This window comes from Bos mutus, chromosome X (genome assembly GCF_027580195.1).
Source record: "Bos mutus isolate GX-2022 chromosome X, NWIPB_WYAK_1.1, whole genome shotgun sequence".
NCBI classification, from domain to species: domain Eukaryota; kingdom Metazoa; phylum Chordata; class Mammalia; order Artiodactyla; family Bovidae; genus Bos; species Bos mutus.
The window spans coordinates 73,350,070-73,377,098 of record NC_091646.1 but is presented as its reverse complement, the minus strand read 5'-3'; the positions used below and the strand labels follow the sequence as shown (position 1 = coordinate 73,377,098).

General features: G+C 39.2%; 1 protein-coding gene across 4 annotated transcripts in view; it reads right to left on the bottom strand.

Annotated features, from left to right (window-relative positions):
• The window catches only part of OPHN1 (oligophrenin 1), a 629,407-nt gene that overhangs the window by 243,534 nt on the left and 358,844 nt on the right, over positions 1–27,029 (bottom strand). For all 4 annotated transcript variants that reach the window (XM_005899246.2, XM_070365372.1, XM_070365370.1 and 1 more), the window contains exons 12-15: positions 25,950–26,028; positions 23,557–23,590; positions 22,949–23,011; positions 18,436–18,510 (exon numbers count right to left, since the gene is read on the bottom strand). In XM_005899246.2, coding sequence (XP_005899308.1) covers positions 18,436–18,510; positions 22,949–23,011; positions 23,557–23,590; positions 25,950–26,028 — 251 coding nt within the window. The remainder of the gene's footprint in view (positions 1–18,435; positions 18,511–22,948; positions 23,012–23,556; positions 23,591–25,949; positions 26,029–27,029) is intronic.

The window sequence follows — 27,029 nt, the reverse complement described above, 5'->3', positions numbered from 1 at the left end:
TTAGCATAGCATAGCATAGCATATATCTATCTATCTATCTATCTATCTATATATATATGAATATAATCTAAAATGTCCAGTTACAGATCAAAAAACTGTAAGATATGCAAAGAAAAAGAAAAGTATGGCTGAATCACATGGAAAATAGCCTTTGACAAGGCCTGGGTATTGAACTTGCAGAAAATTATTTTTAATATTTTCAAAGAACTAAAGAAAAACCTGCTTTAAAAAAGTAAAGGAAGGTATGAGAACAATGCCTCTGCAAATAGTGAATGTCAATAAAGCAAAACAAGTTATTTTAAAGATAATTAATTTCAAATTTTGTAGGTGAATGGTACCAAAAATGAAATAAAAAACTCTCTTGTTGATCTTGTTTAGTCGCTAGTTCATGTCTGACTCTTACAATCCCATGGACTGTAGCCCACCAGGCTCCTCTGTCCATGAGATTTCCCAGGTGAGAATACTGGAGTGGGTTGCCATTTCCTTCTTCAAGGGATCTTCCCAACCCAGGGATCAAATCTGCATCTCCTGCATTGGCAGGTGGATTCTTTACCACTGAGCCATCAAGGAAAAGGGGCTCAATAGTAGCCTTCAATTGGCAGAAGGAAAAATTAGGAAACTGAAGATAGACAGGTAGAAATTATGCAATCTGAAGAAGAGCGAAAATATAATGAAGATAAAATATAAAGACAAATAAACAGATTCAAAGAAATGTAAGACACCGTTGCTGCTGCTGCTGCTACTAAGTCGCATCAGTCGTGTCCAACTCTGTGTGATCCCATAGACGGCAACCCACCAGGCTCCGCCATCCCTGGGATTCTCCAGGCAAGAACGCTGGAGTGGGTTGCCATTTCCTTCTTCAATGCATGAAAGTGAAAAGTGAAAGTGAAGCCACTCAGTCATGTCTGACTTTTCGCGACCCCATGGACTGTAGCCCAGCAGGCTCATCCGTCCATGGGATTTTCCAGGCAAGAGTACTGGAGTGGGGTGCCATTGCCTTCTACGTAAGACACTATTAAGCACACCAATATATATGAAATGGCATTACCAGAAAAACAAGAGAGTAGTATATAAAATATATTTTAAAATAATTGTTGAAAATATCCAATATTTGATTAAAATTATTAATCTACATATCCAAGAAGCCTAGTGAGATTGAAGTAGGATAATTTGAAAAACATGTACACCTAGACCCAGGCTTCCCTGGTGGCTCAGATGGTAAAGAATTAGCCTGTAGTGCAGGAGACCAGAGTTCGATCACTGGGTCAGGAAGATCCCCTGGAGAAGGGAATGGTTATCCACTCCAGTATTCTTGCCTGGAGAATGTCATGGACAAAGGAGCCTTTCAGGTCAAATCCATTGGGTTGCAAAGAGACATAGACAACTGAGTAACTAACACTTGTACCTAGACATATTATAGCAAAAGTGCCACAAGAAAAAGGAAAAAATATTGTGAAAACAGCAAAGGAAAAGTGGCTTGTCATGTAACAAGGGATCCTAAAAAGATCAACACAGCCCATATCACCTTAGGAACAATGGAGGACAGAAAGCAATGAGATGGTGTAGCCTAAGTTAAAAAGGAAATTTAAGAAAATCAATCACAAATTTTATCTTGCGTAAAACTGTTTTCTGAGAGAAAATATGGAATAATGACATTTCAGGATCTTTAAAAAAATGAAAGAATTCTTTTACCAGCAGATTCAATTTTCAAGAAATGGTAAAGAAAGGTCTTGAGACTAACAAAAGTGCAAAACAATAATTTGAGTACTCACACAGACACAGACACACACAAAAGTACCAGTAAAGGTAATTAGGCCATTATAAAGGGATTAACAAGTGGCTCAGCTGGTAAAGAATCCACCTGCAGTGTAGGAGACCTGGCTTCGATCTGAGGGTGGGAAGATCCCCTGGAGAGGGAATGGCTACCCTCTCCAGTATTCTGGTTTGGAGAATTCCATGGACTGTATACTTCATGGGGCAGCAAAGAGTTGGACACGACTGAGCAACTATCACTTTCAGGCAATTATAAAAAGCGGTGTGAGACGGTGGAGGAATAGGATGGGGAGACCACTTTCTCCCCTATAAATTCATCAAAAGATCATTTGAACTCTGAGTAAATACCACAAAACAACTTCTGAACGCTGGCAGAAGACACCAGGCACCCAGAAAGGCAGCCCATTGTCTTCAAAAGGAGGTAGGACAAAATATAAAAGATATAAAGAGAGACAAAAGAGTTAGGGATGGAGACCGGTCCCGGGGAGGGAGTGGTAAAAGAGGAGAAGTTTCCAAACACTAGGAAACACTCTCACCATCAGGTCTGTGGGGAGTTTTAGAATCTCAGAGGGCAACAAGACCGGGAGGAAAAAAATAAATGAAACCCACAGATTGCGTGCATAACTGCAAATTCCAGTGGAGAAGTACCCCTGAAGCTTATGTCCGCCACCAGCAAGCAGGGGCTGAACTGGGAGGCGCAGGCTGCATTGCTTAGGGTAAGGACTGGGCCTGAATGCCTTGAGGACAGTCTGAGGGAACTAACATGAGATAGCAACCCAAACCATGGGATAGCCAGAGAGAGGATAAAAAAAAGGAAAGAGACAGAGAGAACTTTCCTGTGAAAAGCTCTAACCTAAGGCACTGCCAGGCCCGCTCACAGAACAAGGGACTGAGCGAATATCAGAGGAGAGCTAGCCAGCAGTGGACCAGCCCATCCCCCTCCAGAGGCAGGGAGGCAGGCAGGTGACAGCCAGAGCCGGAAGGCAAGGGGCAAACTCGGCCCCAGAGACAGCATCCTCTATCAAACTCCAAGCAGGCTTCCAGTTGCTAACCAAGTCTTCCTGGGATCCTGAATGGTTGACATCCACCAGGAGGGTCACAGCCAGAGATCAGCTCCCCAGAAGAGACAGAGGTCACACCTGAGATGCCGCTTCTGCTGTGCACCCAGGAAACTGAATGGCTGGGACAGAGGAGGTGATAAGATGCACCATCCCACCTGCAGAGTGTGCACTCACCAAACACCTGGTCACCTGAGAAGGTGGACCTGGGAAGGGCAGAAAACACAGGCCCGCCTGAGTCTGTGCCTTTGTGGAGTACCTGAGAACCTGAACCTGAGTGGCTTAGACCTGGGAAGTGTACGCAAACCATGGCCCACCTTAGAGAGTTCCCCTGCAGAGAAACCTGGAGCCTGAGCAGTGTTGACCACAAAAGCACACGGGCCGTGCGGGGGCAAACCCAGTGTGTCCCAGAGACTGCGAGCACTTCCCACACACGCCAGTGATATTTTTTTGCAGGGTTCCTCGCTCCCGGCAGGACAATTGAACAAGTGAGCTTAAATAAATGACCACCTTTGCCCCCTTGTGTCAGGGTGGAAGTTAGATACTGAAGAGACTTGCTAACAGAGGAAGCCAAAACAAACAAAGAGGAGGGAACTGCTTTGGAAGTGACAGGTGCAACAGATTAAAACCCTGTAGTTAGCACTGGCTACATTGGAAGGGACTCATAGACGTTGAGAAGTATAAGCTGAAAAAAGGAACTATCTGAAACTGAAGTGATCCCACACTGCCCTCAACAGTTCCAGAAAAATTCCTAGATATATTTTACTATTATAATTTTTTTTAATTTTTTAATTTTAAGTTATTTATTACTCCTTTATTTTTCATTTTTAAAACCTATTATTACCTTGGAAAAAATAACACCCTATTTTTAAAGCAAATTTCATATATTTTTTTATAACTTTTGTGATTTTGTTTTGTTTTTTTTAATATTGTATTTTTGAGAGTCTAAATTCTACTCTAGATTTTTAATCTTTGCATTTTGGTATTTGTTATCAACTCTGTACCTTTAAGAATCCAATCTTAGGTACCCATTTTTACTTAACAGTGTGATTACTGGCTTGATTGCTTTCTCCCCTTTTGAATTTCCTCCCCACCCCCCAGGTCACATCTATCTCCTCCTTCCCCCTTTTCCTCTCTACTTAACTCTGTGAATCTCTCTGGGTGTTCCAGGCTGTGGAGAACACTTAGGGAACTAATCTCAGGAGAAATTGGTCTCTCTCCTTTTGATTCCCCCTCCTCTCCTCCAGGTCACCCCTATCTCCTTCCTCCTTCTTCTCTTCTCTATGGAAATCCATGAACCTCTCTGAGTGTTCCAGACTGTGGAGAGCAAATAGGGAATTGATTACTGGCTAGATTGCTCTCTCCCCTTTTGATTTCCCTCTTATCTTCCTGGTCACCTCTATATCCCTATTCTCTCTTCTCTTCTCTGTGTAACTCCGTGAACCTTTCTGGGTGTCCCTCACTGTGGAGAATCTCTTCACCATTAACCCAGATGTTTTATCATCAGTGCTGTATGGATGGAAAGTCTTCAGGCTACTGTAAGAATAAGACTGAGAGCAAGAGGCAGGAGGATTAAATCCAAAACTTGAAAACACCAGAAAACTCCTGACTCCAAGGAACATTAATTGACAAGAGCTCATCCAACAGCCTTCATACCCAGACTGAAACCAAGCTCCACCCAAGAGCCAAAAAGGTTCAGAGCAAGACATACCAAGCTAATTCTCCAACAATGCAGGAACATAACACTAAGAACAAAAGTACAGGCAGCCAAAAGTCACACCAAACCCATAGACACCTCAAAACTCACTACAAGACACTTCATTGCACTCCAGAGAGAAGAAATCCAGCTCCACCCACTAGAACACTGACACAAGCTTCCCTAACCAGGAAACCTTGACAAGCCACTTGTCCAACCCCACCCACAGGGAGGAACCTCCACAATAAAGAGGAACCACAAACTACCAGAATACAGAAAGGCCACCCCAAACACAGCAATCTAAACAAGATTAAAAGGCAGAGAAGTATTCAGCAGGTAAAGAAACATGATAAAAGCCCACCCACCCAAACAAAAGACAAAGGGATAAGGAGTCTACCTGAAAAGTAATTCAGAATAATGATAGTAAAAATGATCCAAAATCTCAAAAACAAAATGAAGTTACATACAAATAGTCTGGAGACAAGGATTCAGAAGATGCAAGAAAAGTTTAACAAGGACCTAGAAGAAATAAAAAAGAATCAATCCAGAATTAATAATGCAACAAACGATGTCAAAAGCACTCTGGAGGGAATGAAAAGGAGAAAAACTGAGGCAAAATATAAGATAAGTGAGGTGGAAGATAGAATGGTGGAAATAAATGAAGCAGAGAGGAAAAAAGAAAAAAGAATTAACAGCAATTAGGACAACTGCGGAGACCTCTGGGACAATGTTAAATGATCCAATATTCAAATCATTGGAGTTCCAGAAGGAGAAGACAAAAAGAAAGGCCATGAGAAAATACTTGAGGAGATAATAGTTGAAAACTTCCCTAAATTGGGGAAGGAAATAGCCACCCAAGGCCAAGAAACCTGGAGAGTTCCAAACAGTATAAACCCAAGGTGAAACAGCCCAAGACACATATTAATCAAATTAACAAAGATCAAAGAACAAATATTAAAAGCAGTAAAGGAAAAACAAGAAATAACTCACAAGGGGATCCCCATAAGGATAACAGCTGATCTTTCAGTTGAAACTCTTCAAGCCAGAAGGGAATGGCAGAACATACTTAAAGTGATGAAAAAGAAAATTCTACAACCCAGATTACTGAACCCAACAAGGATCTCATTTAAATATGAAGGAGAAATCAAAAGCTTTACAGACAAGCAAAAAGCTGAGAGAACTCGGCATCACCAAACAAGCTCTTCAACAAATACTAAAGGATCTTCTCTAGAAAGGAAACACAGAACAGATATATAAACTCCAAACCAGAACCAAAAGTAAATGGTAATGGGATCATACTTATCAATAATTACCTTAAATGTGAATGGGTTGAATGCCCCAACCAAAAGACAAAGACTGGCTGAATGGATACAAAAACAAGACCCCTATATATGCTGTCTACAAGAGACCCACCTCAACATTAGGAACAAATAGAGACTGAAAGTGAAGGGCTGAAAAAGATATTTCACAAAAATGGAGACCAAAAGAAAGCAGGAGTAGCAATACTCATATCAAATAAAATAGACTTTCAAATAAAGGTCATGAAAACAGACAAAGAAGGACACTACATAATGATCAAAGGATCAATCCAAGAAGAAGATATAACAATAATAAATATATATGCATCCAACGTATAAGCAACGCAATATGTAAGGCAAATGATAACAAGTAAGAAAGGGGAAATAAACAGGAACACAATAATAGTGGGAGACTTTAATACACCACTCACACCTATGGACAGATGAACTAAACAGAAAATTTAGCAAGGAAACACAAACTTTAAATGATACAATGGACCAGTTAGACCTAACTGATAACTATAGTACATTTCACCCTAAAAAATGAATTTCACCTTTTTCTCAAGTGCTCAAGGAACCTTCTCCAGGATAGATCACATCCAGGACCATAAATCTAGCCTTGGCAAATTCAAGAATATTGAAATCATCTCAACCATCTTTTTGGATCACAATGCAGTAAGATTAGATGTCAACTACAAGGAAAACAATATTAAAAATATAAACATATGGAGGCTAAACAACACATTTTTAAATAACAAACAAATCACAGAAGAAATCAAAAAAAGAAATCAAAATATGCACAGAAACAAATGAAAATAAAACAACCCAAAACCTATGGGATTCAGTAAAAGCAGTATAAAGGGGATGGTTCATAAAAATACAAGCCTACCTCAAGAAACAGGAGAGAAATCAAATAAATAACCTAACTCTACACCTAAAGCAACAAGAAAAGGAAGAAATGAAGCACCCCAGGTTTAGTAGAAGGAAAGGAATCATAAAAAATTAGGGCAGAAATGAATACAAAAGAAATAAAGGAGACCATAGCCAAAATCAACAAATCTAAAAGCTGATTCTTTGAGAAGATAAATAAATTAGACAAACCATTAACCAGACACATCAAGATAAAAAGAGAGAAGAATCGAATCAACAAAATTAGAAAAAAATGAAGAAATCACAGCAGACAACACAGAAATACAAAGGATCATAAGAGACTACTATCAGCAACTATATACGAATAAAATGGACAACTTGGAAGAAATGGACAAATTCTTAGAAAAGTATAACTTTCCAAAACTGAAACAGGAAGAAATAGAAAGTCTTAATGGACCCATCACACGCACAGAAACCGAAACGGTAATCTGAAATCTTCCAACAAACAAAAGCCCAGGACCAGATGGCTTCACAGCTGAATTCTACTAAAAATATAGACAAGAGCTAACACCTATCTTACTCAAACTCTTCCAGAAAATTGCAGAGGAAAGTAAACTGCCAAACACCTTCTATGAGGCCACAATCACCCTAATACCAAAACCAAACCAAGACACCACAAAAAAAGAAAACTACAGGCCAATATCACTAATGAACATAGACGGAAAAATTCTTAACAAAATTCTAGCAAACAGAATCCAACAAGATATTAAAAAGATCATATATCATGACCAAATGGGCTTTATCCCAGGGACGTAAGAATGCTTCAATATTCATAAATCAATCAATGTGATATACGACATTAACAAATTGAAAGATAAAAACCATAGGATTATCTCATTAGATGCAGAGAAAGCATTTGACAAAATTCAGCATGCATTTATGATAAAAACCCTCCAGAAAGCAGGAATGGAAGGAACATACCTCAACATAATAAAAGCCATATATGATAAAACCACAACAAACATTAAAGTAAAACTCTCACTGTTTGCAGATGACATGATCCTCTACATAGAAACACCAAAGACTCCACTAGAAAACTAATAGAGCAGTTGGAGAAGACTCTTGAAGAGTCCCTTGGACTGCCAGGAGATCCAACCAGTCCATTCTGAAGGAGATCAGCCCTGGGATTTCTTTGGAAGGAATGATGCTGGAGCTGAAACTCCAGTACTTTGGCCACCTCATGCGAAGAGTTGACTCATTGGAAAAGACTCTGATGCTGGGAGGGATTGGGGGCAGGAGGAGAAGGGGACGACAGAGGATGAGATGGCTGGATGGCATCACTGACTCGATGGACGTGAGTCTGAGTGAACTCGAGGAGTTGGTGATGGACAGGGAGGCCTGGTGTGCTGTGATTCATGGGTTCACAAAGAGTTGGACATGACTGAGTGACTGAACTGAACTGAACTGATGGTTCACTGTAGGGTAAAATCCCTTACTCTCTATTCACCTGTACAACACTGTAAGTCAACTATATTTCAATAAAAATATTTTCAAAGTAAGAAAATAGTAAGTATAAAATTTCAGATGCTAGATATCTACTGCTGCTGCTGCTAAGTCGCTTCAGTCGTGTCCAACTCTGTGTGACCCCAGAGATGGCAGCTCACCAGGCTCCCCTGTCCCTGGGATTCTCCAGGCAAGAGCACTTGAGTGGGTTGCCATTTTCTTCTCCAATGCATGAAAGTGAAAAGTGAAAGTGAAGTCACTCAGTCGTGTCCGACTCTTTGCGACCCCATGGACTGCAGCCCACCAGGCTCCTCCATCCATAGGATTTTCCAGGCAAGACTACTGGAGTGGGGTGCCATTGCCTTCTCCAGATATCTACTAATACATAAGAAAATAAAGTGATCTGTGAAGGATATGTGGGGAGCTTTCACTCTATAGTAATGTTCTCTTTTTTTATTCTGAGTTCTTGCATGCTCACAATATTATTTATTATACTTTGTATGATTCTAAAGTTCTTTATATAATCCAAATTTCATAAAACTTATTAATGATAAAATAACAAAATAAAATTTTCTTCAAGAATATGATTGTGCATTCAATATGTGTGAACTTCCAGATGTTCAAGCTGGTTTTAGAAAAGGCAGACGAACCAGAGATCAAATTGCCAACATCCGCTAGATCATCGAAAAAGCAAGAGAGTTCCAGAAAAACATCTATTTCTATTAATTGACTATGCCAAAGCCTTTGACTGTGTGGATCCCAATAAACTGTGGAAAATTCTGAAAGAAATAGGAATACCAGACCACCTCACCTGCCTCTTGAGAAATTTATATGAAGATCAAGAAGCAACAGTTAGAACTGGACATGGAACAAAAGACTGGTTCCAAATAGGAAAAGGAGTACGTCAAGGCTGTATATTGTCACCCTGCTTATTGAACTTATATGCAGAGTACATCATGAGAAACGCTGGGCTGGAAGAAGCACAAACTGGAATCAAGATTGCCAGGAGAAATATCAATAACCTCAGATATGCAGATGACACCACCCTTAGGGCAGAAAGTGAAGAGGAACTAAAAAGCCTCTTGATGAAAGGGAAAGAGGAGAGTGAAAAAGTTGGCTTAAAGCTCAACATTTAGAAAACTAAGATCACGGCATCTGGTCCCATCACTTCATAGGAAATAGATGGGGAAGCAGTGGAAACAGTGTCAGACTTTATCTTTTGGGGGGCTCCAAAATCACTGCAGATGGTGATTGCAGCAATGAAATTAAAATATGCTTACTCTTTGGAAGGAAAGTTATGGCCAACCTAGATAGCATATTCAAAAGCAAAGACATTACTTTGCCAACAAAGGTCTGTCTAGTCAAGGCTATGGTTTTTCCAGTGGTCATGTATGGATGTGAGAGTTGGACTTTGAAGAAAGGTGAGCACTGAAGAATTGATGCTTTTGAACTGTGGTGTTGGAGAAGACTCTTGAGAGTCCCTTGGACTGCCAGGAGATCCAAGCAGTCCATTCTATGGAGATCAGCCCTGGGTGTTCTTTGGAAGGACTGATGCTAAGCTGAAACTCCAGTGCTTTGACCACCTCATGCAAAGAGTTGACTCATTGGAAAAGACTCTGATGCTGGGAGGGACTGGGGGCAGGAGGAGAAGGGGACGACAGAGGATGAGATGGCTGGATGGCATCACTGACTTGATGGATGTGAGTCTGAGTGAACTCTGGGTGTTGGTGATGGACAGGGAGGCCTGGCGTGCTGCAATTAACGGGGTCGCAAAGAGTCAGACACAACTGAGTGACTGAACTGAACTGAACTGAACTGAAAGACCAGTCAAAGCCTCTGGATGGTATTGAGAAATGGAGTATTTCTTGCCATATCAGTAAAGAAGGATGTCACAGTCTTCAGTGATTGCAGCCCTCCAATGTGACCTGGTGAGCCCTAAGGGTACTCAGAAATAGAAAAATACATGTGAATTAGCAGCTATCAGACTGCAGTCATTCCCTAAGGTGAGCCCCAAGGGAGCTCAAGATGTGAAAAACACAGGATACTGGCCTGGATAGCTGAAAGGAATGGTTTCAGTGAGCCCAGACTCTTGCATCTTCCCATACATATAAAAGTATAGAGCATAATTCTCAACTTTTAGGTTGTGAATTTTTTTAAGTTGACAGTATAAAAAGTATTATCAGGACTGCTAAAATAGAAAAAGAAATGATTTTAGAATATAAGCTGAGGAGAATGGAAGAATTATTTCCCAAAATTATTCCTCTTTAATTGCCAAGAATCTTTAAAATATAGCTAAATAATTTAAAATTATGCCTTCCAAAGTGTAAATTCAACTGTCCTTATATGGGAAATAGTAACTTTTCATTTTTTCACAGGAAAAATGATTTTAGAAATGTGTTTTATACTGTGAACCTGATAATTATGTTCCTTAATCAAATGGGAACTGTATCATAAACTATTACTAGAATACAAAGGAGTTAATCACATAATTGATTGTATTTACCAGTCATTTCCCTTGAAAAAAAGAACTCATGTGGTCATTAAATAATAAAATTTACTTTTTAGGCTAGAGGATATTGTATTTTATTTTTACTACATAACATATAACTAGACTCCCCTTCCAGGTAGGCTCATGTGCCCTGGTCAAGTACCACCGCTACCCCAGTCCCACCAGAGTAGGCTCCTGCATTCTAGGGCAGCCTTAGGACCAGATGTTGGTGGGTGGCTCACATGCAAAGGTAGGGCTGAAACAATAGCAGAGTCCCAGGGGCTGTGAAACTAAGGAAGAAGAGCTAAAATTTCTCCTCTGCTGCTGCTGCTGCTGCTAAGTAGCTTCAGTCATGTCTAACTCTGTGTGACCCCATAGACGGCAACCCACCAGGCTCCGTCCCTGGGATTCTCCAGGCAAGAATACTGGAGTAGGTTGCCATTTCCTTCTCCAAAATCTCTCCCCACACCCATGAAAAACACAGACATACACACCTGCTCTTGGCTTTGGAAAATCAGTGTCTGTGGAACATCTGAACAAACCATGAGTGCCTCTGCATCTGAGACAGGTCTAGCTTTAACAGCTGTAGGCTTTGTGGGTACATACATATAGGGGTGGAACAGGCCAGAGTCTGAGCTGTCCCCACAGTGCCCACAGCATGTACTGGTCCATGATTACTGCAGTACAGGGACGTGACATCAGTGGATCTATGCTGGTGGCCTAGTGAAAACACCACCTGAGAGGCACCAGTACAAATTGACAGCATACTGACAGTTAAGATGGGGCTGAGAACAGTTACAAAAACAGTGCAATTTGCACAACTTGTGAAAGATGACAGAACAGAGTACACTCACAGGTGAGCAGAACCAGAGGAAGAATACTCAGTGGCTACTCTCCCAGTGGGAATGTTCCAATCCTGTGTACCTTGCACTACAGATCAGAAACACAACACAGAAACAGATCCCAGGGCCTATGCTCCAACAATTAGGGAGTAGACTCCATCCCTAACAGTGCAATGACAACCAGAGAGCAAAGGGCATGCCCAGCTCAATATCCAGGGCAGGCTCGGGTCACTACGATATCAGCTATACCTATCAAGGGGATAATGGCCAGCATACACTGAGGAAGGAAGTGGTGACATCCATACTAAAAATAGCACTCTCACTAAAAAATATTAAAGCACACAGGCTACACAAGGATGTTCCCACATAAAAATAGCCCTCTAAGGCAGTCTGAGGGTCCGGCATTAGGAGGAACTCCCATGGCATCTGGTCTTGAAGATGAGAAATGGAATATTTCCTCCCATATCAGTAAGCAAGGATGTCACACTCATCAGTGACTCAGGCCCTCCAAATGTGAATTTCTGAGCCCTGAGGGCACAGAGAAAGAAGACCAATACCTGTGATCTGGCAGCCATCAGGCTACAGCCACACCCTATGGTGAGCACCAAGGAACTCAGGATGTGAAAAACTGAGGATACTGGCCCCAGATAGCTGAGATACATATGAAAGAAATTATTTCAGTGAGCCCAGATTCTTGCATTTTCCCATGCATAGAAAAGTGCTAAATTCCTTAGCTTGGGATGTCTGGTTTTCTTTAATTAACAAAAATACTTTTGATATTCAGACTACTTGCCCTTTATTGTAAACTTGTATATAACCTGACTCCTTCCCCTGCCTCCTTGGAGTAATTCTCTCAGAGTCACTTGAGATGCTGTCTCCCAGGCTTAAAGTCCTAAAAATTTCCACTGAATGAAAAACTCTTAACTTTTATGTTTTTATGTTGACAAAGGCAAGCAGAGTTTGAGTGCAGGAACTCCACAGGGCTGGGGAATATAGAGACTCAACTCTTGGTGGGTGCACACAAGATCTCAAGAGCACTGGGGCCCAGCACAAAGAAGTACCTCTATAGGAACCTAGGCTAAATCTACATAGGATGTTTGGAGGGTCTCTGGAGAAAACAGAGATCAGCTACAGCTCACTTTGGGAACAAGGACATTGGTAGCAGGGGAACCAGGAAATATTTATTGACATGAGGTGTTCAGGAAGTCCCCATTTTGGAAACAAGACCCAGCTCCATACAATGGCTTACATGCTATAGTGCTGGAATGCCTTAGGACAAACAATCAGCAAGATAGGAAAACAACCCACAACCCCACCCATAAAGAGACAGGTTGCCTAAAGTTATACTGGGCAGCACATCCATTTCAAAACACACTCCTTGACACAGCCCTGCCCATGAGAAGGATAAAATCCAGCTACACTCACCAAAGGGAAGGCATGAGTCTCTCTAGCCAGGAATCCAGCACACGCTCCTGGACATATCTCATCCACCAGGAGACAAACACCAGAAGCAAGAAAAAATATCCTGCAGCTTGTAGAAAGGAAACCACAAATGCAGAAAGTTAGACAAAATAAGACAACAAAGAAACAAGTAGCAGATGAAGGAACAAGATAAAAATCCACAAGAACAACCAAACAAAGAGAAGCTAGGCAATATACCTTAAAAAAAATTCAGAGATGATAGTAAAGATGATTCAAAATTTTGGAAAAAGAACGGATGCACAGACACAGATACAAGAAATGTTTGACAAAGAGATAGAAGAATTAAAGAACAAACAAACAGATAAACAACACAATAACTGAAATGAAAAATACAGAAGAAGGAATCAATAGCACAATAACTGAGGTTGTAGAACAAAGAAGTGAGCAGAAAAACAGTGATTGATAAAAATCACTGCCACAGAACAAAATAAAGAAAAATGAATGAAAAGAAATGAGTACAGTGTCAGAAACTTCTGGGACAACATTAAGCACATTGGTATTCACATTATAGAGGTCCCAGAAGAAGAAGAGAAAGACAAAGAGCCTAGAAAATATTTGAAGAGATTATAGCCAAAAACTTCACTGACATGAGAAAAGAAACAGTCACCCAAGTCCAAAAAGGACAGAGAGTCCCATACAGGATAAAGACAAGGAGGAACATGCCAAGACACATATTAATCAAACTGACATAAATTAAAAGCAAGGAACAAATATTAAAAGCAACAAAGGAAAAGCAAGAACCTGAGACTAACACAACACTGTAAATCAATGATATCTCCCCCAAAATTAAAAAGCAAAATGAACAAACAGTCCTCAGAATGGGAAAATTTATTTACTACCAGAACAACCAACATGGAATTAATGTTCAAAATATACAAACACCTCATGCAGTTCAACATAAAAAACCGAACAAACAACCCAACCAAAAAATAGGCAGATATACATACATCCACTTGTTTTTAGATTCTTCTTCCATATAGGTCACTACAAAGTAATGAGCAGAGTTCCCCGAGGTATACAGTTGATCCTTCCCAGTTATCTTACTTTACATATAGTAGTATGTATATGTCAGTCTCAATCTTCTAAATTATACACCCCAACTTATCCTCTGAGAACCATAAGCTTGTTTTCTACATCTGTAATTCTATTTCTGTTTTGTAGATAAGTTCATTTGTATCCTTCTTTTAGATTCCACATACAAATGATTTCATGATATTTGTATTACTATATGACTTACTTCACTCTGTACAATTGAAATTAACATAACATTGTAAATCAACTACACTCCAATAAAATTTATTTTAATTTAAACAAAAGATAGATTAAAAATGTGAAAAAAATGGGCAGAAGATCTAAAAGAAGACATACAGGTGCCCAAAATGCACATGAAAAGATGTCTCTGCTTTTGAATATGCAAAGTGAAGAGGAACTAAAAAGCCTCTTGATGAAAGTGAAAGTGGAGAGTGAAAAAGTTGGCTTAAAGCTCAACATTCAGAAAACGAAGATCATGGCATCCAGTCCCATCACTTCATGGGAAATAGATGGGGAAACAGTGGAAACAGTGCCAGACTTTATTTTTGGGGGCTCCAAAATCACTGCAGATGGTGACTGCAGCCATGAAATTAAAAGACGCTTACTCCTTGGAAGGAAAGTTATGACCAACCTAGATAGCATATTCAAAAGCAGAGACATTACTTTGCCAACAAAGGTTCGTCTAGTCAAGGCTATGGTTTTTCCTGTGGTCATGTATGAAAGTGAAAGTTGGACTGTGAAGAAGGCTGAGCACTGAAGAATTGATGCTTTTGAACTGTGGTGTTGGAAAAGACTCTTGAGAGTCCCTTGGACTGCAAGGAGATCTAACCAGTCCATTCTGAAGGAGATCAGCCCTGGGATTTCTTTGGAAGGAATGATGCTGGAGCTGAAACTCCAGTACTTTGGCCACCTCATGTGAAGAGTTGACTCATTGGAAAAGACTCTGATGCTGGGAGGGATTGGGGGCAGGAGGAGAAGGGGACGACAGAGGATGAGATGGCTGGATGGCATCACTGACTCGATGGACGTGAGTCTGAGTGAACTCCAGGTGTTGGATGATGGACAGGGAGGCCTGGCGTGCTACGATTCATGGGGTCACAAAGAGTTGGACATGACTGAGCGACTGAACTGAACTGAACTGATCATGCAACAATCTAGGGTAGGGGAGAAATGTGACTAGTAAACCAACAAACTGATTGAAAAATAATTATTAATTGTGGATATATCCCTTTTGATTGTTATATTTTATTTGCCAAAAAGACATATTTTTTAGGTACAGGAAGTATGAAAGGCTCTAGTAAACAACAGAAGAAAGCCTACAGTTAAGTATTATAGGAGATGTCATAGAAGGTAGTCTACAGTATACAGATTTAGGGGTTAAAAATAGCTGGAAAAGAGCATGAGACTTAAGGAAAGAATTAAGGACAAGATATACTGGTAAAAGAAAATGAATGCTTTTCTTCCTGGATAAATTATGGTGAGCCTACATGAAGCCAAGGCAGCCAATTCATAGTGGTGTGGGAAAAGATCAGGGTAGGTCAAAAGAAGCAGCGAAATTGAGTATCCTGGTGAAAATCTCCAGAAGACATAATACGAGAGAAGCTTTGAAGGGAGGTCTCCTTACATAAGTATAGATTATATGCTAGCTGAGTCTTCTCCATAGAATATAAGTCGCACAAAGACAGGAAATACAAGCAATATGTTCAGTGTTTAATCTATAGCCCTGAGTGTAATGCTTGGCCCTTTGTAGGTACTCAAATATTTGCTAAAATTAATAAATAAATGAATTAGGATCATCACCAGATCTAGAATTACTTAGATAATGGGCCAGGGATCAAGGTTTACCAGTTGTATGCATACATAAGTAAATTAACACTATTTCACATTATATTTATAAATATTTATATTCAGAACTTCTTTGTCTATTTTTTAGATATTCCTATTTGAAGGTTGATGTGCACAGATGCACTATACCAACTGAATTGTACCGTCATGTGTGATTTGAATGAACCATTTCAGTCCTATTGAACCCTATAACAGAATCAGTAGGATGAGTAGTATGACATTTTGTTTTAGCTTATTATATATCAGGTAGAAGAATGTAGTGATACTGGAAATATAATTCTAAATAATTTATGAGACTAAATAATTTTTCAGAGACTAAGTATCTTCAGCCATGCTGTCAATTGTTTTATATATGAAATGTCCTTTAGCTTATAAAATACAATGTCAATTGGCCAGGAAAACAGAACTTACATTTTTAAAAGTCAACAGTGTAAAGTGATAAACAAAGACATATATTGAGGCATCAATGATGTAATTTGCAATGCAAAATCTACATTACTGTTATTACTGGATGCTATAGCACCCTCAAGTACTAACAGGTTGAGATGTCAAGTCTGTAAGGTTGTGGAAGTTAAGTTATGCACCACAGAAAAGACCAAAAATATATGCTTTATACAAACTTCAACTTTCCACACTCAACTTGTTCTATGAAACTTTATGAGAACTGAGATTACCAAACAGCTCATCACCATTCAAAATCAGGAAGAAGAGCAGGTTTTCATGAAGACATAAAAAATGAGTTTAATTTTGGGCATGTAAATCAGATGTACTTGTGGAATATCTATGTACAGAGATCTTGTGCAAAAATTCCAGTACTGATTTCCTCAGCCTTTGGGGATTACTGCCTCAGCCATGATCAGTTTTATCCATTTACCAGAGTGTGTTGCACAGATATGATCATTCTAGTATGTTGCTGTTGTTGTTTAGTTACTAAGTCATGTCTGACTCTTTTGCAACCCTGTGGACTGTAGCCTGCCAGGTTCCTCTAGCCACAGGATTTCCTACACAAGAATATTGAAGTGGGTTGTTATTTCCTTCTCTAGGAGATCTTTCTGATCCAGGGATCGAACCCTCATCTCCTGCTTTGGCAGGTAGATTCTTTACCACTGAGCCACCAGGGAAGCCCAATGTGCACCATGACCTAAATATGTTTGAAAAGCACAGGTCCAGTGGGAAACTGGATCCATTAGTTTAGAACTCATGATATGATGTCTGGATTAGTGATTTTGGTGTGTTGACAGCGCAGAGGTGCTAGTAAAAAGCAAAGAGAGTTGAAGTAACCAGAACCAGACTTTCTCTCCTGTGATAACAATTAGAATTTGGGACAAAATATAAGAAATAGCTGTTTGTAGTACTTGAACAATACAGAGTATAGAACCCTAAAACAGGGGGAAAAGCAAGATAAGCCTTATCATTACCAGTTTGCTACCTGAAAACATTTTCTGGATGGTAGCATTGGGAGTGAGAGCTCAAGCTGAGCATGGACGTTTTGCTCAGTTGAAGAGACAAAGATCAGAGGTCAGAAAGGCTGAGTTAACTAGAAGTTCAGAGTAAACTTTGCAGGTCAGAATACCAGAGAAGAGGGATCTATGTAGAAAAAGAACTGAAAAACCCTTAGCTGTGAGTCCACTTGAGTCTGTCACTGAATACAAAACCATGAGTGCCTAAGATGAAAATCCATGAGGCCAGACAAAGAAATACCAAGAAGCTTTATTCTGAAGAATACCCAGAACTCACACAGAGCTGGCAACTGTTTAAGTTCCAAACACTAAAAATGAAGAGACAAAAGAAATTAGACCTTAAATGTAAGGCTAAACTAGCCAGGAAAGAATACTTTATATCTGTCCTAATAAGATTAAAAATAATCCTCAAATGAAGCAATCTGATACACAAATAACTCACTGCAAAATAAAATTCAACACACTAAAAAATAAATCACCAAAACTGCAACACTCAAGTCACGATGTACAGCATGTAACAAAACTTACCAGACTTATGTAAAAAAAAGAAAAATATGATCCATAGCTAAGATAAAAATCTAATCATTAGGAAAACATGTTGAAGTAGTGAATGGGGGGCAAAGATAGAAGGCTGGAAAATACCCAGACAAGATTTAAAAAATAAGAAGAAAAAGGACCTGACAAAAGTCACTTGAAAGGAATAATACATGATGTTAGAAGAATTAAGAGACTGTTGAATCATAAATGTCATGTAGAGAGAAAGATTCAAAAGGAGGGAGTGGTCAATAAGGATACCAAGTAAGGTAGAAACTGAAAAGAGTTCATGAATTTCACAAGAATATACCTTCTATGCCTGGCCAGAGTAGTTCCAATGGAGAGGTTGGGGTAGAATCCAGATTTGAGAAGGAGAGAAGCTAATCATTGTTTCAAGGAAAGGTGTCTCTGACTCAGCATAGGCAAGTAAGTGTACATTTTATATTTAAAAATATATTCTACAACCTTTATCAATGTCTCCTTTCTCTTATAGCCATATTTCTTTCTAATATACAAACAACTCTCCAAAACAATTATGAAATTAAAATTGTTACCAAAAAAGGCATTCAGCAGCTTCTGAACCTGAATATTGCTGCCCACGGTACGGTACAATCCCTCTGTCTTGATTCCTAGAGAAAGAAAACCAGGTCAGCTTTATTAATATAGCTAGAACTTTCATCTCCCTCAAGGTAGAAAAAGTGGGTATTTACACAATGGATTTAGTTCAAACAAGAAAGGATCTCCCTACTGTCTCCAATCTCTCCAGCCCTCCTCTACAATAAGGAAACAGTCCTGAAACATCTCTGCAAATTATTCTTTCCATACTTTCATTTGGATTGTACCAAACCCTCAATAACATGACTAGAAAAGAACACATTCTATAGTAAATAGAAAAAAAAAATGCTTATGTGATTAGCAGCGGATAACAGAGAACAGCATCATCATTTTGGAAAGAAGCTTGGGTTTAGTTGAAAAAGGAGGAGATATCAACCTTGAAGTTGTCCTTGGGCAGGGATATAAAGTAAGAGAGAGCTAGAGTATGGCAGGTGTGAAGCAAATGAATATTTTGTGTACTGAGAAAGATTGAAGCAACATTTAGGGGAAAAAAAGAGCCCTGGCTTATATGCTACCCTTGCCTACATTCAAAACATTCTCAGAAATAAGAAAGTATTATCAACCTAGAAAAATATTAATGCCACATTTGCTGGATTTTAACTTTGTCCCCAACAATTTTTAAATCAATATGTATTGTGGCAGAAACTGAACTCTTATTTATTTAGAGTGGAACTATCATAACACTGCTTGAAAAGTGCCAGATAGTATTTAAAAATATTTTATATGCCATTTGAAGTTCTTTATCACTAAAAGCAGGAAACCACAAATTATTCATATTTGGTTCTAAGTGTTGCTTCTTGACCATAATACAGTTTTCTCAGGAGAAAGGTAAGGTGGTCTGGTATTCCCATCTTTTTAAGAATTTTCCACAGATTGTTGGGATCCACACAGTCAAAGGCTTTAGCATAGTCAATGAAACAGAAGTATATGTCTTTTTGGAACTCCTTTGCTTTTTCCATAATCCTAAGAATGTTGGCAATTTGAGTTCTGGTTCCTCTGCCTCTTTGAAACCCATCTTGTACATCTGGAAGCTCAGTTCACATATTGCTAAAGCCTAGCTTGAAGGATTCTGAATATAACCTTACTTGCATGTGAAATGAACACGATTGTACAGTAGTTTGAACGTTCTTTGGCATTGCCCTTCTTTGAGATTGGAATAAAAACTGACCTTTTTCAGTCCTGTGGCCACAGCTGAATTTTCCAAATTTGCTGACTTATTGAGTGCAGCACTTTAACAGCATCATCTTTTAGTATTTTAAATATCTCAGCTGGCATTCTGTCCCCTCCACTAGCTTTGTTTGTAATAATGCTTCCTAAGTCGCACTTGACTTCAAACTTCAGGATGTTTAGTTCTAGATGAGTGACCACACACCATCGTGGTTATCTGGGTCATTAAGACCTTTCTTGTATAGTTCTTCTGTGTATTCCTGCCACCTCTTCTTAATACCTTCTACTTCTGTTACATCCTTAATGTTTCTATCCTTTATTGTGCCCATCCTTGAATGAAATGTTCCCATAAGATCTTCAATTTTCTTGAAGAGATCTCCAGCCTTTCCCATTGTACTGTTCTCCTCTATGTCTTTGCATTGTTAGTTTAAGTAGGACTTCTTTTCTCTCCTTGCAATTCTCTGGAACTCCACATTCTGTTTGGTATGTCTTTCCCTTTCTCCCCTGTCTTTGCTTTACTTCATTCCTCAGCTATTTGCAATGCTTCCTCAGACAACCACGTGGCCTCCTTGTATTTCTTTTTCTTTGGAATGGCTTTGGTCACTGCCTGCTATACAATGTTACAAATCTCCATACATAGTTCCTTAGACATTCTGTCTCCAAAATCTAATCCCTTGAATCCACTCATCACAGCTGTATAAAGGGAATTGATTTAGGTCATACTTAATGGCCGAGTAATGCTCAAAATTCTCCAAGCCAGGCTTCAGCAATACATGAACCGTGAACTTCCAGATGTTCAAGCTGGTTTTAGAAAAGGCAGAGGAACCAGAGATCAAATTGCCAACATCCGCTGGATCATGGAAAAAGCAAGAGAGTTTCAGAAAAATATCTATTTCTGCTTTATTGACTATGCCAAAGCCTTTGACTGTGTGGATCACAACAAACTGTGGAAAATTCAGAAAGAGATGGGAATACCAGACCACCTAACCTGCCTCTTGAGAAACCTATATGCAGTTCAGGAAGCAACAGTTAGAACTGCATATGGAACAACAGACTGGTTCCAAATAGGAAAAGGAATACATCAAGGCTGTATATTGTCACCCTGCTTATTTAACTTATATGCAGAGTACATCATGAGAAACACTGGGCTGGAAGAAGCACAAGCTGGAGTCAAGATTGCTGGGAGAAATATGAATAACCTCAGATATGCAGATGATACCACCCTTACGACACAAAGTGAAGAGGAACTAAAAAGCCTCTTGATGAAAGTGAAAGTGGAGAGTGAAAAAGTTGGCTTAAAGCTCAACATTCAGAAAACGAAGATCATGGCATCTGGTCCCATCACTTCATGGCAAATAGATGGGGAAACAGTGGAAACAGTGTCAGACTTTATTTTTGGGGGCTCCAAAATCACTGCAGATGGTGACTGCAGCCATGAAATTAAAAGATGCTTACTCCTTGGAAGAAAAGTTATGACCAACCTAGATAGTATATTCAAAAGCAAAGACATCACTTTGCCAACAAAGGTCCGTCTAGTCAAGGCTCTGGTTTTTCCAGTAGTCATGTATGGATGTGAGAGTTGGACTGTGAAGAAAGCTGAGCGCCGAAGAATTGATGCTTTTGAACTGTGGTGTTGGAGAAGACTCTTGAGAGTCCCTTGGACTGCCAGGAGATCCAACCAGTTCATTCTAAAGCAGATCAGTCCTGGGTGTTCTTTGGAAGGAATGATGCTAAAGCTGAAACTCCAGTACTTTGGCCACCTCATGCGAAGAGTTGACTCATTGGAAAAGACTCTGATGCTGGGAGGGATTGGGGGCGGGAGAAGAAGGGGACGATAGAGGATGAGATGGTTGGATGGCATCACTGACTCAATGGACGTGAGTTTGAATGAACTCTGGGAGTTGGTGATGGACAGGGAGGCCTGGCGTGCTGCGATTCATGGGGTCGCAAAGAGTCAGACACGACTGGGCGACTGAACTGAACTTAACTGAATGGCCTCGTGGTTTTCCCTACTTTCTTCAAGTTAAGCCTGAATTTTGTAATAAGGAGCTCATGATCTGAGCCACAGTCAGCTCCAGGTTTTGTTTTTGCTGACTTTGCAGAGCTTCTCCATCTTTGGCTGCAAAGAACACAATCGATCTGAGTTTGGTATTGACCATCTGGTGATGTCCATGTGTAGAATTGTCTCTTGGGTTGTTGAAAAGGGTGTTTGCCATGATCAGCAAGTTCTCTTGTCAAAACTCTTTTAGCCTTTGCCCTGCTTCGTTTTTTACTCCAAGGCCAAACTTGCCAGTTAGTCCATGTATCTCTTGATTTCCTACTTTTGCATTCCAATCCCCTATGATGGAAAGGACATTTTTTTTGGTGTTAGTTTTAGAAGGTCTTGTAGGTTTTCATAGAACTGTTCAACTTCAGCTTCTCTAGCACTAGTATTTGGGGTATAGACAGATTACTGTGGAGATGAATGGTTTGCCTTGAAAATGAACTGTCTGTGCGCTTTTTGCGGTTGCACCCAAATATTGTATTTTGGACTCCTTTGTTGACTATGAGTTCTACTGCATTTCTTCTAAGGGATTCTTGCCCACAGTAGTAGAGTAGATAATATACACACACACACACACACACACACACACATAAAATGGTTATCTGAATTAAATTCACCCATTCTTGTCCATTTTAGTTCAATGATTCCTAAGATTTTGATGTTCACGCGCTCCATCTCCTGCTTGACCATGTCCAATTTGCCTTGATTCATGGACCTAACATTCCAGGTTCCTATACACTATTGTTCTTTACAACATTGGACTTTACTTTCACCTCCATCTATAACTGAGCATCATTTCCACTTTGGCTCATCTGCTTCATTCTTTCTGTAGATATTAGTAATGGCCCTCATAATTGCCCTCAGATCTTCTGCAGTAGCATATTGGACACCTTTTAACCTGGGGGATTCATCTTCCAGTTCCATATCTTTTTGTCTTTTCATACTGTCCATGGGGTTCTCCAGGCAAGAATAGTGATGTGGTTTGCCATTTCCTCCTCCACTGGATCACTGGAGGTTTTTGTTTTGTCAGAACTCTTCACTGTGACCCATCTGTCTTGGATGGCCCTGCATGGTATGACTCATGGCTTTATTGAGTTATGCTAGCCTCTTTGCCATGACAAGGATGTGATCCTAATATTGCACATCAACTATATGTCAATAAAAATTAAATACATTTTTAAAATCATTTAAAAAAGAATAAACAGATTCAATTGATGCCAAGGCTATGGCTCATATCTTACCTTTGGTCTCAATTATATTGATGCACTTCCTAACAAACTTGAATCCCACTTCATTCAGTTCCACTGTTTCAAGCAAAAGAAAGCAGAGTTAGATCCTGCTGCAATAAGCCTCACCTAAAAAACCTTCAGGGATCTGGTTAACAGACTACAGTGAGAGAATTAGGGCTTTAGTCTCTCTCCTTCAATCACCATTAAACGGAAAGATTCTTCATTTGGGTGAGAGAAGTGGTTAGAGTTGTGTTACTCTTATAACACAAAATGTTTTTACTTGACCCTTTTTGTATATCTGCTTGAGGCATGAGCTACATCAAGTGTGAAAAATTAGGCTGGAAATGCACACAATTTCTATTGTGTGTCTAGAAAAATAAGAATATAATTAGTGTTTCTCTATATTACTACAACTACCCCACCAAATATCTAAGATAGATAAAGTGACTTCCTTAGTTCAATCGAAAGACATCTTCTAAAAAAGCAGGTCTGAATTTCATTTCACACAAAGGTATCCATAAATATATTTGCATCAATATTACAAATTATTCATGATAGGATTTACTGTGATTAGGATAGCTAACAGTTTATAATGCCAGTAGATCAGAAATCTAACTTACTTTCTTCCTGTTTTGTTATAGGGCTGTGGTAGATCTACAAAAAAAAAAAGAGACAGAAAGAGCCATGGATATTGCAAATAACTATAGGTAAGTATAGAAAAATTAAATATCTTTCCTCAAATAAGCCATCAAAAGCATTAGTGACTTTAAGAGTTTAACAAGTAATAAACAGGCTAAACAGAATCATTTTTGCCTAGGTCACTAGAAACAGTAGGATTAACAATCCCTGAAGATTACATTGGATTTCACACAGCTCACTGCAGTGGTAGCCTACCCATCTTAGACATTTACTTATGTAAAACTGTTTCTGATGGAGCAAGAGAGTATGACAGAAAAGAAGTGGTTTTCTCCAGGTTATTGGCAGAAGAAAGCAGAGTTAGATCTTGCTGTAATAAGCCTCACCAAACAAACCTTCAATGATCTGGATAGGAGACTGCAGTGTTGAATAGCTGATGGTAAAATTTAAATATTACTAATACCAATCTCCTTACCCAAAGGTGTTAGTGGGTATTTTCTACCCAGATGGGTAGAAAAGCAAGTGCCCATCTGAAAGAGATCCATGTATTCAACGAACTTTCTCTGAGTCATCTTAAAGTATGAATTGTGATAGCTATGTGAGAAACAAGAGGAGATCCTTGATTCTTGAAGCCTAGTCTTGGCTTTATGGCTACATCATTATGAAACTTAGGCATGTCCCATTCATTCTCTAGACTTCAAAATTCATATCTCTAAAATTATCAGCGTTGCAGTAGATGTTCCTTCAAGAACTGATCTTCTTACTATGTGTAATATTAGTGAATTGGGGAGGGGGGTTGTTAGTAGAGCAGAAGCAACATTAGTAATGCAGGAAATAAGTCCTCTATGTGCCATCTGTATAATCTGTTTTAACAATCTCTCATTTTAAAATAAAATTTTCTGCCTATATGTGTATGCCCATGGATAGGTCAGTGAGACAGGTCAAGTTGATAAGGATCCACATTCAGAGGGCCCATGTTCTAACATCATTCTTCACAAAAAGCCATCTGTATCCTTTGATTTTTAAAACTTTAAAGGGGGAGCAAGTTTAGGAGAGGGAATTAAGAGTAAAATGACTTACAACATTGTAAATTAAGTATATTTTGATTAAAAAATAAGAAATAAATATGAACAACAACAAAAAAGAATAAAATGTCTTGCTGGGCTTGCTAGTATCCTGCTAGAAAAATATCATAGGCATGTAACGGTTAAGTTCCAAGTTTCTGTGAGAGAAGGGAGCAGAGAAAGGCCCTGGCCTATTTTCTGGATGACGGTCCTTACAACACCAGTTCTCTCCTGGTATCTTCTTAGTTGCTATACATGCAATCTTATAGCTGGGCCTTCCTCACTAGTCTTCAAGGCACTAGAAACCACAGAAAGAAGTCCCTGTAATGTATTCTCCATTTTAGCAAGCTTTTGCCTTGCATAAGGCAAGAAGATTAGATTGTACCCAAATACTACTGAATTTCAGTAGCTTTGCACCAAGACTTCAGACCAGTGAGAAGAACTTCAAACTGATACAGCATATTATGGTTGACAAACTGGCTTTCAATTGATTTCTTTCAAAGAAACTATGTGAGATAGCTAGAACAGAAATTATTAAAGCCATTTCATCAAAGAGAAGAATCTCAGAGAAATTAAATAAGTAGTTCAAGGTCACACAATCATTGAATGGCAGAACCAGACCCAAATATAACCTTTTGGGATTCCAAAATTAAGAAGCTGACATTACATCATATGCCACAAGAAGAAACCTACACAGAAGATACTGAAGAAAAAAAATGCTTTTTGGTGACCTGACTGTTCATATTGGTCTTTCTATGATAATTGTTAGCCCTGTAAAAGTATTCCTTGTAATCCTATGTAACAGTGTTCTAAATGGAATGGTGCATTGTGGGATATAGGATGGCAATGCCATCTCCTGCCCTTAAAGAGAATAAGCTGACTTAGGAATGTAAGGGAGAGGCAGTAAAACCATTCTGAATAAAATCTTAATAAATGCTTGTTCACAGTCATGAAAATTATTTTCCATCCTTATATATGAACACATATTAATGCTATAAACTACAAACAGGCTTAATTTCTTTCTTAAGAAAACCTTGTGGGCATAGCTGTATAAGAAGAAAGAAGCTGAGAGACCTAGTTTCTGGTCCCTTGTGATGCCTTTCTGAGGCTAATTCTAGAGAAGTCCTTTACCATCTCTGGAACTCAAGTTGCCTAACTTGTTAAACAAGAAATGTTATTCAGCATTTCCTTCTAACTCTAAACTTTTGAGTATGAATTATCTACCACCATTTAATTGTCCTGGACTCACTGCTACCACTAGAGCACAATCATATACTGGCCTATGTTACTGAGGTTTCCCCAGGGTAACTTACAGGTTCTTTCCCATCCATAGCCTCCATCCATAGTCTTCTGTTAGCTTCTGAAAGAGCTTGCAGAGTGATGGTTCCTGGTCTAAGGAATAAATGACAAGTTGAGAGCAGAAAAGTTAACTGAGAGAATTGAGTCTTATAATCTAGGGTTCTGCTCAGCCCTGAGAGTTACGACACTGAGCAGACACAGGGATATAGATTGCCAATTTTTCAAAATCTTTGTTTACTCAGAAAAACAATGGAACTTAGAGAACAGTAATTTTGGAAACATTGGTGGAGGTAGTATCTTGGTGGCTTCATGCCAGGGTCAGGCAAGGAAATATGAAGGCAGATGCTGACACCTCACCATAATACAGACTTAAATTGATACCACTGTGTGCTTAAAACAAACTGAAGCTCTCCCTGCCTCTTGCTCTTAGAAGCCAGTCATTTGGTCTGAGTTCAAATGGTTCTGAGCATGTTCACTGTAAGTACATGTATCAGGAAAATGGCTTTGATACTTCTACCACCTAGGATGTCCAAGGAGCACTTTGGTTGGAAAGAAGTCAACAACATGCACAGGGAGGCCTTCTGGCTGATTTAAGCAATCTTATTTTTTTTTTTAAGCAATCTTATAAATAATAACAACTACTAGTTATTGAATGCTCAGCAAGTGCCATAGTACTATAAGTACTTTATAGGTATAAATTCACTTAATCTACACAAGAAGCCTATAAAGCAGGGACTATAGAAATCCCTATTTTACAGAAGGGAAAACTGAGGCACAGAGAAGTTACCTGAGTCCGTGGTAAGTGTAGAGCCAGGGTTTTGATTTAGGAATTTTATTCCAGCAGCCATGTTCTTTCTTAGCTAATACATTATAAGGCCTCTTCTGCATGACATACAACTTAAAATCCAATTTTGTTTTATTTATTTCCAGTAACTGCAACTATATACCCAGATATACCCCAATTTGGTATATACTGTTCTTCTCGGACCTTCAAAACCAAACTGGAATTTGGGGATTAATCATATTACTTGCAGGCATAAGGTCACTTCCATTCTCTGCCTAGTTGTGCCACCAGGAGATATTTGTTCCTCTCT